The sequence below is a fragment of the Gymnodraco acuticeps genome, unplaced genomic scaffold (assembly GCF_902827175.1).
Source record: "Gymnodraco acuticeps unplaced genomic scaffold, fGymAcu1.1, whole genome shotgun sequence".
Classification (NCBI taxonomy): domain Eukaryota; kingdom Metazoa; phylum Chordata; class Actinopteri; order Perciformes; family Bathydraconidae; genus Gymnodraco; species Gymnodraco acuticeps.
The window spans coordinates 67,572-82,919 of NW_022991100.1; the positions used below are offsets into that span (position 1 = coordinate 67,572).

Here is a 15,348-nt window from a genome sequence, read left to right on the forward strand (position 1 = left end):
GAAAAAAGTATTGATAATCCATAATTCAATTTTTATGTCAAAAACTGAGTTTTCATATTAGCTGCTAATGATAGCTTCCTGTTTTGTCTCCTTGGATACGAGTCCAAACAACTCACAGACTGCACCGGGCGCTGACGTAGGCGACCTGTGACCATCAGATTTGACGACGCTGATTGGCTGAAATCATGTTTCGACGGCATAGTTTAAAGATAGCAACAGTTGGCTTCTGCTGGGCGCTGTGCATAGCGCCCAGACGAGAGAGGGTAATGATACACGGGCAAGGCCAGGCAGGAAACATGTGACTTATCAGTAACTTTAGACATCGTAACACAATTTTAAACGAGATTTTATTGTAGATTATACATTTGACTGATACCAATTATATAATATTTACCTTGTTTATTAAAAATAAAAATGATTCTCTCTTCTAAACCATCAACGTGTATTTTAGACCCAATTCCAACTAAGCTGTTGAAGGAAGTTTTTCCATTAATTAGCACTTCTTTATTAAATATTATGAATATCTCTTTATTATCAGGCTATGCTCCACAATCATTCAAAGTAGCAGTGATAAAACCACTTCTTAAAAAGCACAACCTCGAGGTTTTAGCCAACTATAGACCTATTTCTAATCTTCCGTTCCTCTCAAAAATTCTTGAGAAAGCGGTCGCAAAACAGCTGTGTGATTACTTAAAAAACAATGATTTATTTGAAGATTTTCAGTCTGGCTTTAGAACACATCATAGCACAGAGACAGCTCTGGTTAAAGTCACAAATGACATTCTAATAGCCTCTGACAAGGGACGTGTCTCTATTCTTGTTTTGCTCGATCTCAGTGCTGCATTTGATACTATCGACCATGATATCTTATTGCAAAGACTAGAGCACTTAGTTGGCATACAGGGAACTGCTTTAGACTGGTTTAGGTCCTATCTATCTGAACGCTCTCAGTTTGTACGTGTTAACGATGAATCGTCCACGCAAACTAAAGTTAGCCATGGAGTGCCACAGGGCTCAGTGCTCGGACCTATTTTGTTCACATTATATATGCTTCCGTTAGGCAATATTATAAGGAATCATTCTGTAAACTTTCATTGTTATGCGGATGATACTCAACTATATTTATCAATCAAGCCTGATGAAATTAATCATCTAAATAAAATTCAAGACTGCCTCAAGGACTTAAAAACGTGGATGACCTTAAACTTTTTGATGTTAAACACAACCAAAAGTTATTGTACTTGGCCCGAAGAATCTACGAAACAAATTATCTAAAGATATACTAACTATGGATGGCATTAATTTGGCCTCCAGTGAGACTGTAAGGAATCTTGGTGTTATATTTGATCAGGATTTAGGAAAAGGGACCACATTACTCCTGTTCTGGCTGCCTTACACTGGCTCCCTATAGAACACAGGATAGAATTTAAAATTCTTCTTCTCGCCTACAAAGCCCTTAATGGGCAGGCGCCATCTTACCTTAAAGAACTCATTATACCCTACTGTCCTACTAGGGCATTGCGTTCCAATAATGCAGGGTTGTTGGTTGTTCCAAGAGTCTCTAAAAGTACAATGGGAGCCAGAGCCTTTTCTTATCAAGCTCCACATTTGTGGAATCAGCTTCCAGTTTGTGTTCGGGCGGCAGACACCCTATCCGTTTTCAAGAGTGCGCTTAAGACCTTCCTTTTTGATAAAGCTTATAGTTAGGGCTGATTAGATTCAGCCCCTAGTTTTACTGATATAGGCTTAGTTTGTCGGGGGACATCTTCCTTCTCTCTGTCTATACCTGTGTACTCTCATGTTCCGACTAACCCAGCTTCCCCAAATGTCTTTCTTTTTGGTGTCTATATACGCCGGGATCCGGAGTCTTGTATTTAATGTGATGACAGAATTACAGACTTTAAAAACACATTTCTTAAAACACATTCTGACATTAAACCCACAACCCCATTTGGCCCTAATCCTCTTCCGTAGTTTATTTCATTTTGTCTTTTACTGGGTCTTATTCATTACAAACTAGAGATACCTGGCAGTCCTGTGTCTCGTGACGCTCCATGTTTCTGTTTTTGAGACATTTTTAAATCAGAGACAGTCTGATACCGATATATTCGGTCCTGTTCACGATAAAAAATAACAACGAGATGCAAAACCGTTCTATATTCTTTTAATACATTATTTTGTGTGTAACCAGTATACATCACATTCACTGTACCTCGAAATCTCCTCTCAAAAAGACATTTATCCTTTAAAAATATTAATTTAAATACTAGAGGGATGTGAATGATAGCAGAGAAACCAAACTTAATGACACGCATGGTGCATTGACTGATGTACACATATATATCAAAATATACTCCTCTTACACTAAGTTTTACAGCATTAAACGCCATGCCCCCGGGGGTAAAACACAACAATATTTACGAAACTGTGTCTCAGGGCTTCTTAAAATGTAACAACCTATTAATGCGTCATACCCACTTAACGGGAAGAAACTCAACTAACTGATGATATTAACCAATTTTACCGAAACTAAACACAACTCTAAAGCCGAGCGTCTGAATTAGCACTGAGCGAAAGAGCGCTGACGGACTTAGCACAGAACTCACGATAGAAATATGTTATACTTCATCGGATCTGCACAAACAAGATATCATATGAAAGCTGAGATTCCACAGATTCCAATGGTATAAGTATCATCACTGTGACCTTCGCTGCTGCAACCAAAACCCGCGGCAGCGAAAGCAAGCAAAGACAACACACAACTTCACTTTGGGGCCAAAACGGCAAATACGTCTTACCTGCTGTTCTCTGATCAAAAGTTGTGTTCAATGGCATTAAAACGCATATAAACGCTGCTGAAGGTGAATCCAATGTGTCTCTGTCACTTTGAAATGATTACTGATAATCCATCATCACATTTTGTCAATAAGAGTAGTTTTCATATAGAGTGTATGAGAGCTACAACCCAGCTTCCGGTTTTGGGCATGCTGGCTGCGCATCACTCTCACTCCTCAATGTTAACGTGTAGATGGATTTAGAAATACCCTCTCGATTCTATTGGCTCTATCGGTTCAAAAGAGATGTCAATCATCAAAATCGACCAATGGGTTCCAGATAAACGGCAAATGCACCCAAATGACCCCAGAAGTGTTTTTTATTTTCTAAATCTCTCTAAAAATGTCAAAGGTCACTTGTTTTGCATCAATCTTGATACAGGGTACTTATTATATGTTACAGTTTGGATTCCTAAAGATTTTAGTTTACCATCCATCATTCAAGAGTGGTTTTCACTATAAGTAAAAAAATATAATTTTTTTTGGACGGCCACTTCAATTGAATTGTTTTACTGTGTTCAATCTGAATTTACTTTAAAGAAAACAACACTAATGTCCCTCCCTCTGCCACCAGAAGGCGACTCATCCCCAAAATACAAAAAAAAATAAACATGAATTCTTGTTCACTATAAAAAAACAACAACAAGATGCAAAAAAGTTCTATATTTTTTTAATAAATTATTTTGTGTGTAACCAGTATACATCACATTCACTGTACCTCAATCTCCTCTCAAAAATACATTTATCCTTTAAAAATATTAATACTAGAGGGATGTGAATGATAGCAGAGAAACCAAACTTAATGACACGCATGGTGCATTGACTGATGTGCACATATATATCAAAATATACTCCTCTTACACTAAGTTGTACGGCATTAAAACCTCTCTACCCGCCTCTTGAAGCTAATAACCTGCAGGTGAGCTAGATTTATTAAACATTCAAGTCTTTGGTGCAGGAGTTATTAAATCCTCCTCTCTGCAGGACAAAGTGCATCAGCGCTGGAAAAGGCACTTCCTGTTAACAGAGGAAAAGGGAAGCAGCTTCAGCTTCTTTTCTGTGGGTAAGGAACTCTTCGCTGTCCGTTAGCGACGTGCTAAATCATCATCATCATCATCATCAGCTTCAATATTATCACACCCAGGACTCTGGATGACTGCGGGGACCTTTAGGTTTCCCAAAGCGGTATCCAAACCCTGAGGAGAGACATTTAAAAGTTACAAATCATATACATTTGTGAGTATGTAGTGTCTCAACTTTAAAGAGTCCTCTCCTGCTGATGTTCAGGTGTATATCAGTATGTAGTGTCTCTACTTTAAAGAGTCCTCTCCTACTGATGTTCAGGTGTATATCAGTATGTAGTGTCTCTACTTTAAAGAGTCCTCTCCTGCTGATGCTCAGGTGTATATCAGTATGTAGTGTCTCTATTTTAAAGAGTCATCTCCTGCTGATGTTCAGGTGTATATCAGTATGTAGTGTCTCTACTTTAAAGAGTCCTCTCCTGCTGATGTTCAGGTGTATATCAGTATGTAGTGTCTCTACTTTAAAGAGTCCTCTCCTGCTGATGTTCAGGTGTATATCAGTATGTAGCGTCTCCACTTTAAAGAGTCCTCTCCTGCTGATGTTCAGGTGTATATCAGTATGTAGTGTCTCTACTTTAAAGAGTTCTCTCCTGCTGATGTTCAGGTGTATATCAGTATGTAGTGTCTCTATTTTAAAGAGTCATCTCCTGCTGATGTTCAGGTGTATATCAGTATGTAGTGTCTCTACTTTAAAGAGTCCTCTCCTGCTGATGTTCAGGTGTATATCAGTATGTAGTGTCTCTACTTTAAAGAGTCCTCTCCTGCTGATGTTCAGGTGTATATCAGTATGTAGTGTCTCTACTTTAAAGAGTCCTCTCCTGCTGATGTTCAGGTGTATATCAGTATGTAGTGTCTCTACTTTAAAGAGTGTTACGTAGTGATGTCACGTACCGAGTTTGAATCCGAAAGTTGACGCTCCGTTAGCTGCAGGACTTTCAGGTTGGGATGGAGGAGGGAGAGGAGCATTTTTAGCTGAAAGTATAACATATTAAACTCTTTAACTTTTCTTATAACATCAGAGCATTTATTGTTTGAATCAAAATCATCTTCACTCACGTTTCTGTTTGTGTCTGAAGAACTTGAGACTCTGGAGAAAAGGAAACAGGAAGTTAGTTCAGCCTCTCTCAGGTGTTTTATTAAAGGTCCCCTATTATCCTGTTTCTCATCAATGTATCCAGCTCTCAGATACATCCAGAGCCGGTCTCCTGTTCAGATCTCCATATTAGGTTGAATAATTAAAACAAAAGTTAGTTATAATCAAATATAATCAAATATATTCTTGAATAACCCAAAATGAAAATGCTTCATATTTTATAATTTTCTATATTTACAGTATAAACAAAGTGGTTTGTTAAGTTGAGTGCGTAAGTGCCTATACGCTCTTCCCTCACAGCAGTACACATGGAAGGGGGGGGGGGGGGGGCTCCTGACTTAAGGAGAAACACACTGAGGCCCCAAAAATGTGGTTATGTCATAGCCGAGAATAATATTTTGCAAGTCCTGCAGAGTAGGGGTCGTGTCCTTTTTACACAAACTTGGGAGGGCGTGTCTTATGCCATAGCCATATAATATGTCTGGTCATGTCTAGTCCTGTACATCAGAGGCCATGCCCAGCTTCCACAAATATGGGTATAGAGGAGGTGTTTTTGTGTTTCTATCCTGTTAGCATAAAGACACTGGCGGAGAGGGAGCAAGCTGAGAGTGAGGGGGGGGGGGGTTCCCCTGGTATACTCTCCCGGTAAGCTCTCTCCCTGGAGAGCTGGGTTTTTGACTCGGTAAGGTTCTCTCAAACTCGGTAAGGTTCTCTCAAACTCGGTAAATATTGCTTACATATCTGTTTATTGAATGCTGAGTGAATTGTTGGATGAAAGTTTAAAACTGTTCATTCTTACTGATCATTCTGAGGAGCTGCCTCTGAATGCTGTCAGGCTCTATTGTGAATGTTAGCACCTTCAATCCGTGAGGAGATTCCTCTGAGTTCTGTCGGAAGACTTTAATGTCTAAACTATGAATTCAAGTTTCATATTGGAACATGATCACAGCATGATAGTTTTAGTATGATTATAATGTTGTAAAGAGAGAAGGTAAAAACCCTGTATTAGTTTGGACCAATTTTTCTTCAAATAAACTGATCCCACCTTTTGGATTGGGATAACTTAAAAGACATCTGCGCTCTCCTCTCCTGCTTCAAAGGTAAGATTGCACCCTGCCACACACACACTTAGGTAGGGCCACACCTCATTACTGATATCAAAATCCTTCGGGATCGCTGAAACAGATTTAAGAGAGTTGTCTGAATTGAAACAGCAGTTAATTGAACCTGGTTCTTCAGGAGTTAATAGAGGTGAGATCTTGCTGACGTTGGTGGATCTGAGCCAAGCAGTAAACTTACTCAATAACTTCGGTCAGGTCAATTAGTAGGTCAGAGTAATTTCCCGGAATAAATTATCAGCCCTCCCGATCCCAAGACTCTGATTGGCTGAAACACCAAACAGATCATTGCAGCATTACCCATAATCCCCTCTGTTTCAGCCCTGTTTCCAAAGTGCTGATTCTCTGTCTGTTGCTTTAGATGAAATTAAGGAGCCCCTCCCCACGCCCCTCTGAGAGAGATTTGGTTACAAAGAACTCAATGGTGCTCTAGGAGGAGATTCAGGTGATAAGGGGGGCGGGGTTACCTTGGTTGCTGATTGGCTAATGGTTACACAAGACAAAACATCGTTATGACCTCATAAAGTGGCCAAAATCTGATCAGCTCATTTTCAGACAGGTTTTTATAGAAATGGATCAAAAAGAGAGAGAATCTTTGTTCCTGAAACTTTCAGAGTCTCTTTCCACAGAGGGGACACATGTTGATGTAGAAGAGACATGAAGAAGAGGGGACACATGTTGATGTAGAAGAGACATGAAGAAGAGGGGGACACATGTTGATGTAGAAGAGACATGAAGAAGAGGGGACACATGTTGATGTAGAAGAGACATGAAGAAGAGGGGACACATGTTGATGTAGAAGAGACATGAAGAAGAGGGGACACATGTTGATGTAGAAGAGACATGAAGAAGAGGGGGACACATGTTGATGTAGAAGAGACATGAAGAAAGAGGGGACACATGTTGATGTAGAAGAGACATGAAGAAGATGGGACACATGTTGATGTAGAAGGACATTGAAGAAGAAGTGGGACACCTGTTTGATGTAAGAAGAGACATGAAGAAGAGGGGACACATGTTGATGTAGAAGAGACATGGAGAAGATGGGGACACATGTTGATGTAGAAGAGACATGAAGAGAAGGGGGACACATGTTGATGTAGAAGAGACATGAAGAAGAGGGGACACATGTTGATGTAGAAGAGACATGAAGAAGAAGAGGGGGACACATGTTGATGTAGAAGATACATGAGAAGAGGGGACACATGTTGATGTAGAGACATGAGAAGTGGTGACACATGTTGATGTAGAAGAGGACAATGAGAAGAGGGGACACATGTTGATGTAGAAGAGACATGGAGAAGAAGGGGGACACATGTTGATGTAGAAGATACATGGAGAAGAGGGGACACATGTTGATGTAGAAGAGACATGAAGAAGAGGGGACACATGTTGATGTAGAAGAGACATGAAGAAGAGGGGAGAAGAGGGGACACATGTTGATTGTAGAAGATATATGGAGAAGAGGGGACACATGTTGATGTAGAAGAGACATGAAGAAGAGGGGACACATGTTGATGTAGAAGAGACATGGAGAAGAGGGGACACATGTTGATGTAGAAGATACATGGAGAAGAGGGGACACATGTTGATGTAGAAGAGACATGAAGAAGAGGCAGAGGGGGACACATGTTGATGTCGAAGAGACATTGAAGAAGAGGGGACCACATGTTGATGTAGAAGAGACATGAAGAAGAGGGGACACATGTTGATGTAGAGAGACATGAAGAAGAGGGGACACATGTTGATGTAGAAGAGACATGAAGAAGAGGGGACAAATGTTGATGTAGAAGAGACATGAAGAAGAGGGGACACATGTTGATGTAGAAGAGACATGGAGAAGTGCATTTTGTATAAGAGGTGACCTTTAAAGTATAAATCTGTTACCCTGGATCGAGTCATGCCCTTCTCCTCCTTTTTCTCCGGTTGGTTTCCGGAGGTCTCTGTCTTCAGGGAGGGTCTGCGCTGGAAGTCATACTGACCCCCCTCCGCTGCAAACACAATATGACATGATCTCAAAAGTTCAAAAAGATGCATTTATTCTTTCATCTCTAACAGCTTTTTATTGCTGGTGGAATCTGACCAAGTACTGAACATTTTGAGGTACTTGTACTTCACTTGAGTCTTTCAGTTTACTCTACTCAATACTTTCTACTCCACTCAGAGGTGGAAGAAGTACTCAGATCTTGTTCTTGAGTAAAAGTAGAAGTACTCTGACCTTGTACTTGAGTAAAAGTAGAAGTACTCTGACCTTGTACTTGAGTAAAAGTAGAAGTACTCAGATCTTGTACTTGAGTAAAAGTAGAAGTACTCAGATCTTGTTCTTGAGTAAAAGTAGAAGTACTCAGATCTTGTACTTGAGTAAAACAGATCTTGAATAAAAGTAGAAGTACTCAGATCTTGAATAAAAGTAGAAGTACTCAGATCTTGTAGTAAAAGTAGAAGTACTCATATCTTGTAGTAAAAGTAGAAGTACTCAGATCTTGAATAAAAGTAGAAGTACTCAGATCTTGAATAAAAGTAGAAGTACTCCGATCTTGTACTTGAGTAACAGTACTTGGTTACGTCTGTGACTCCACTTCATTTATTCAACAGAGTCTCTTTTTGTATCTGGACATAAATAAGTTGTGAACTTAGTGTACAATTGGAGGTACTTGTACTTCATTCTGCAGCTTTAGTTACTTTGCACATAGAGGTTATTTATATATTGAGTGAAGCTGCTCACCACTTCCTGTTGCAGCCGGGGGGGGCGGGGCCTGCTGGAACACCGAGAGGGGCTCTGCAGCACACACACACACAACACAGAGTAGAGTTCATATTGATCAAGTGATCGCTCTGTAGAGAAGGCCTCCTGTGGTGCAGAACACTACATGCTGCTGCTGGGTTTACTCAAAGCAATGCACTCTGGGAAATGTGAACAACTTGTGGATTAAAGGAAACAAAGGAATAGTTAGACTGAACTGCTGACAGGCGGTGCACCATATAATAATTCCTCCTGCTAAACTGAACCTGTTAAAACCATGACTGGCACTTTCTTTATTAATGATGGACATGAGCACGACATGTATACAAAGCCACATCCACCTGATCCTCACTAATGCACCACATCCGCCACAGAAAATAGACCCGCACAAACGGGCTATTGACTCCAGTTTGAGAGACGGTTGATAAATGTGGTGGCCAAAACAACTTGTACCCAGGGCCGGCCCTGACCAATTTTCTGCCCTAGGCAAGATTTTAGCTGGCGCCCCCCTCCCCCCCCAAATGCAGACACTTACACTTACTATGACTCGCGGTTGTGGCATGACCACCAAAACAGAAAGACTGTAACTGTATCTAGTTTCCTATCCATTTGAACATGATTTAAGTGGGGGGGGGGGGGGACCTCACCTCCTCTAGGGGGGTCCGGGGGCATGCACCCCCGGGAAGACTTTTTTTTTTAATATTGACGTTAAAAGCATCAATCTGGTGTACTTTGAGAGCAACATTAGGAAATCTATGGATACATCTCTCAACACCCATATGAAACAGAACTGTAAGCAGATTTTCTTTTTCTTTATGGATATTTTACAAATCACTCCCCTTTCAAACTGTATTCTTGTTTATTAATAACAACTTTTTTGTACTGTCATATATTATTTTATACCTGTTTTTCACCTATTCTCTTATTTTTTTATAACTATAATGATCATATAAAGGTGTGCCTTTACCTCACTGAGCTGAGGTTATCAGAGCCGCTCAGTCTTTCAGGAGAGAGCTCTCTAAAGCTCTCCCCCCCGCGGCCGCTTACACAGTAAATTCCAATGTTAATGAAAGCACACAGAAGCTGTGTACGTTTTTTGGGAGTTAGATTTATTTTTAAATTAACACAAATACATTGTGTTGTTATGAAATAAAACATGTTTTTATTTTTTTATTTCTAACTTTAAAAAAAAAAATGTCTCCCCAATTTTCGGCGCCCCCTATGGGTTGATGCGCCCTTAGCATTCACCTATACTGCCTATGCCGAGGGCCGGCCCTGCTTGTACCACAATTATTAATCCTAAATATACAATCCACCATCATCTGCAAACGGTCCCCACACTCTCAATGTGAATAACACCCTGCTTCATATCGTGTTTGTGTATTTGTGTGTGTTTTTGTGTCCGGGTGTTTAATGCCGTTTTAATTCTATTTCCAGATGTTTGACTACTCTTTAATTTCTATTTATGCCTTGTTTGTTTTTTATGCTGCTGCAACGCAAACATTTCCCGATTACGGATCAATAAAGTTCTTCTTATCTTAAAAGCTACAGAGTGTGGTGTGGGGGTTTTAAAATAGACGGGTGACAGGTGTAACAATCTAAAGACAATGAGCTGATGTATTCGCACCTGATTTACGGAACAATCTGCAAACGTTCTTTTGACAGAGAGGTTTGACTATGATGGAAAACTGGCTCATTGATATGTTCTTAATCGTAAAGGAACATGTGATTCATTCTTAATCTAGCCTCACATGACTGTAACCCTTTAACTGCCAGGTAGGGTGGAGTTGAAATGAAAGGACATCTCTTACCTTGTCGGGAACTCTTAGCTCGGACGCTCTGTGGGAAACATTCGCAATGAACAAAAGTTAAAGTCTCATCAAATGTGAACTAATGCAAAAGCAGGGAAATTAGTTCAGGAGTTTTATTTATACAACATTTTCTGTCCTGAATATTCAATAAAACAAAAGTCAGCGATAATAAAGACCCTCTAAAGAAGGAAATGGATCATTCTCAGCATTAAAATAAAGGCTATCAGGATTAGATTCAGATTCGATCAGAAGCGATTCAGATGAGCAAAAGAAGCAGTCAGAGCAGAGTAATCAACGCATGACAGATATACAAAGATAACGAACAACAGTATGATGTAGTGACCACTTATTAATACACTGGGTTACATAATTCACACATGGAACTACAGTTGGGGGTATTGTTTCCGCACGGACATGTATGTGGTTTACTATATATATTGTGTGCCCTCCTGGCTTCTCTCTCTCTCTTGTCGTCCCGGGCTGCGACCCGACAACATGTCCTCTTGAATAAAGACAACTTTGCACCTTCATTGCACCGCCTCCGACTCCCTATCTCTCGGCTCAATGAACAGTATGGGACACCATGAGGTATACAACAGTATACACTATAGGAAGAATCAATACACTAAAGACTCGTATTGATCCCTTTAATCAGGATCAGGTTTATCTCCAGGTCGGTCGACACGTACGGGGAATTTGACTTGGTGTCGTGGTGCAGACATAAAAGTGAAACAAACATTAAAAAGACACAGATAGAGAACTAGAAAAATATAAAAAAATAATAAAAAATGTAGTAAAATATAAAAGTAGCCACAAATCCTAAGAACTGTTTTTTGAAAAGTGTTTTTTCTTTATTTTTTTATTTTTTTATTATATCATAACTTAGTACTTGTTTTAACATTAGTAACATTAAGCTGTCTGTGGCTCTTTCCTGCTGTAGCGATGCAGATTTCCCCTCTGTGGGACTAATGAAGGTATTCTGATTCTGATTCTGATTCTGAAATAGAATAAAATATGGAAAAAAAATCGGCAGTAATAAAAAAAAGTAAACAGAAAACAAGAAAAGATGAAATGTCGTCAACACAGATATGAATACATGAGTTTGTTTGGACACTTTCATAAATCCAGATAATGACTCGTGTGCAGAGTCACTGGGTTTTTATATATTTGTTTAGAAAGGATCTAAGCTAAAGTGCTCACCTTGCTGCGGCTCATCACCACCTCCAGGAACCTTTTGGGCTGAGACGTCCCGTCCCACTCTGAGGAGCGTCCCACCTGAGGGGGGGGGCAGGGAGGCGTCTGCTGGGGAGGGGGCGTCTGCTGGGGAGGGGGCGTCTGCTGGGGAGGGGGCGTCTGCTGGGGAGGGGGCGTCTGCTGGGGAGGGGGCGTCTGCTGGAGGGGGGCGTCTGCTGGAGGGGGAGCGTCTGCTGGAGGAGGGGCGTCTGCTGGAGGGGGGGGCGTCTGCTGGAGGAGGGGCGTCTGCTGGAGGGGGGGCACAGGAACTGCTGCAGGGAGAGGGGGGAGTTAGTCATAATAATATTAATAATAATGATAGATTAGGTTTGTTATAGCGCTTTACATGGTGTGAACAAGTAAACAAATAGGAAGGGCAAATAATAAAGTCATGAAGGACTGCCGGGTTGTGTGTGTGTGTGTGGTGTGCGTGTGTGTGTGTGTGTGTGTGTGTGTGTGTGCATGTGTGTGTGTGTGAAGGTGGAGGGCCGTTTCTTCCTATAGGCGGACTGTGTGGATGCATAGGCCCCTGCGGCCACTAGGGGGCCCCCAAGCTGAAAGTTCAGGTTCAGCCTCAATATATTTGGGAAGAATTTAAATGAGCCGTCTTTATATATAGACAGCCGAGACCCCTCCTGTGTTCGGTGAAGCATTATATGCTTAACAATCAAATATAGGGTCTACTGATCATAGTTCCATTGTTGAGTTCTACTAGAATAGATTTACATTGTTCAATGTTCCAAACTCACATTGGTTTCTCTTACAGCAACTCTGTATAGTCTGTGTATTCACTCTCTGTCCTACACGGCTTGTTGGAGCTCCTGCCCCCCCTCCCCTATGAGCCCAGCGAGACACAGTGAAACCCAGCCCGAACACACACACACACACACACCCGCAGCCTGGCTGGGAGTTTGTGTGTGTGCCCAGGCTGAGTTCCGCGGTGTCTCGCTGTCTCTCCGACCCCACACCAGTGAGCCAGCTCACAGTGTCCCGCTCCTGGCAGCAGCGAACCTCGCAACGTCCCGCCGAGTGTGTGTGAGGAAGTCACTATACCCAAGAATTAAAGAGAAATGTCCAACGAGGCATTCTGGGGCAGCACAGACAGGTCTTCTCTGTGTTAGAGTTTTGCTCCCTACAGGGTGCACTTTGAGGGGTTGTGACTCTGCAGACCGTGCATGAAGCTACAGAACACAAGGGGACGGGTAAGAACCAGAAAAGCATGACATGGGACCTTTAAAGTGCACCAGATTGATGCATCTCCACAGCTCATCTGAAAGGCTTCGGAGTCCCCCCATTGTAGATACAAAACTGTAAAAACTAGGGCCCCCAAACAGCTAGAAACAACCCTGTGTGTGTGTGTTGTGGGGGGGGGGTGAACTCACGCTCTGTGGGGAGGATGAAGGACTCGGGGGTTCTGTCAGGGAGGGGGGGGGGTCAGGCTCTCCTCCGCTGCTAAACAAAGATAATCCACATTATTATAGATTTAATTTAAATGATGCTTATTTTAATTCAGAAAGACACTTTACAGAGCCGTGCGTGCCTCAAACAACACACACATTCTGTACATAGGTCTACTTTGTGTTCTCACGACGTCTCTTGAAATGACACGTGTATGTTTTTAGATAACAGTTCATGATGTGTTGGTCTCACTGGGAGGAGAGGAGTGAGGCTGGAGGGCTGGAGGTGATGTCAGATCAAGTGTTACTGGAACTGCTGGGAACACACACACACACACACACACACACACACACACACACACACACACAGTCTCTTTAAATGGACACTGGTCTGGTGACTATCTGCATGTGATTTGAAGAAGTCTCACCTGTGAAGGTTATCTTGGCTTTCATGCTCTACGAGAGAGAGAAAGATGTTCCTGTGAGTTTAATGTTAAATGCTCTGAACGTCTGATATCACGGGAGCGCCGCAGTGACGCGTCCTAAAACCCGGAAGTAAGCTTCGCTCCGGTTCCCTCGACAAAAACGCAATGCAGTTTCTCCATAGGGTTTAGGAAAATAGCTGGAAATCAGGTCTGTGGTTGAAACACATTGAAGAGACGGATCACGTTTTGTTCAGCCGGATAATCTCCACATGTCTACTTTCATAAAGTTCTAATCATAAATCTAATGTCCAGAAGCTAAATGCTAACGTTATGCTACAAAGGAACTACAGGCGAGTCCAGCAGCACGACTTCAACGTCACGCCAACTTCAGATCCATATTCAAACACACAGATTCTAGATGGAACGAGTTGAAGCGTTTGTTTGAACACTTTGCAGGAGGCAGGGACTTGCTTTCAAGCAGAACAGAAACTAACTTAGAGGAGAGTTTACGTGTTCGGCGTAATGACGTACAACGACCTCCACGACTTCTGTAGTCCTATTCAGCCACTTGGTAACAACCATCGTTTTTCAGACACGTCCACTCTTCAGAAATCACAGTGGGGTCACTGCTGATGGATTTAATGTCCTAGAACAAAACGTGATCCGTCTCTTCAATGTGTCTCAACCACAGACCTTAGTTCAGATATTTTCCTAAACCCTATGGAGAGATCCCATTGGCTCTGAGACGAGGGAACAGGAAGTGGAGAAATGCTGACTCACTTCCTGGTTTTAGGATGCGTCACTGTGGCACTCTCTTGAACTCTCTGCTCACCTTGCTCCTGATCCAGGCTCTGCTCTCGGTGTGAGGTGATGAAGAGGAGGAGGAAGAGGAGCTCCACTCTGAAGACGTGCCGATCCGGCTCGCCGTGACCTCTGACCTCTGACCTCCGACCTCTGACCTCTGCTGCACCAAGGCTGAAGGGCGGCGAGAGGAAGACGTTTCAATGGCGAGTCAAAGATATTATATTTGTGTTTTTTTATGATTTTTTTTAAGAATCGTAATTCAAAACACTTTTTTGGAATTAAACTACAAAATTGCATTAAAAACGTTTTGTTTATTCGTTATAAATGGAGTCACCTTCATCGAGGGCCAGCTCGAAGGACTCAGGTGTTCTCTCTGGGAGAGGGGGCACAGGTGAGGGGGGGTTACCTGGGTGGGGGGGAACGTCAATTAGTAAATGAATCACAACGAGCTGAAACAGAAATATCCTCCTCCTCCTCCTCCTCCTCCTCCTCTTCCTCCTCTTCCTCACCTCCTAACTCCCTGAGAGCCTCAGCAGCAGCGTTTGGAGGGATGATGACCATCAGCCAATCAGAGGAGGGGGCGGGCTCTGAAACAGAGACTAACATTAATATCTATTCTGAAGCTCGTTACACAAACACACTCCCGTGTGGCGAAGTGATGCATGCTGGGGGTATATATATTGTGATGTCTTGAGGGGAAGGGATCTTCAGCTTGAGGTGTGGGTGCGATGAATAAAAGACAGCAGCGATTTCAAACTTCACCAGGTGTATTTCCGTCTTCTTACAGCCATCACAAAACTTACACGTC

At 42.0% G+C, this 15,348-nt stretch overlaps 1 protein-coding gene across 1 annotated transcript; it reads right to left on the minus strand.

Moving 5' to 3' along the window:
- Positions 1 to 3,488: 3,488 nt before the first annotated feature.
- On the minus strand, positions 3,489 to 13,340 carry LOC117560157 (tyrosine-protein phosphatase non-receptor type 22-like). Its single transcript, XM_034236964.1, has 8 exons — positions 13,297 to 13,340; positions 11,882 to 12,186; positions 10,682 to 10,709; positions 8,853 to 8,906; positions 8,015 to 8,118; positions 4,973 to 5,003; positions 4,808 to 4,888; positions 3,489 to 4,030 (listed from the first exon to the last, which is right to left on the minus strand). Exons 2-8 carry the CDS (start codon positions 11,894 to 11,896, stop codon positions 3,969 to 3,971), a joined length of 375 nt encoding a protein of 124 aa, XP_034092855.1. The 5' UTR covers positions 11,897 to 12,186; positions 13,297 to 13,340; the 3' UTR covers positions 3,489 to 3,968.
- Between the last annotated feature and the right edge of the window lie 2,008 nt (positions 13,341 to 15,348).

Coding starts and splice junctions, on each gene's coding strand:
- LOC117560157 (XM_034236964.1), bottom strand. Junction 8,907..10,681: donor AGCTAAGAGTTCCCGACAAG/GTAAGAGATGTC, acceptor TGTGTGCTGCAG/AGCCCCTCTCGGTGTTCCAG. Junction 8,119..8,852: donor CCCGGCTGCAACAGGAAGTG/GTGAGCAGCTTC, acceptor TTGTGTTTGCAG/CGGAGGGGGGTCAGTATGAC.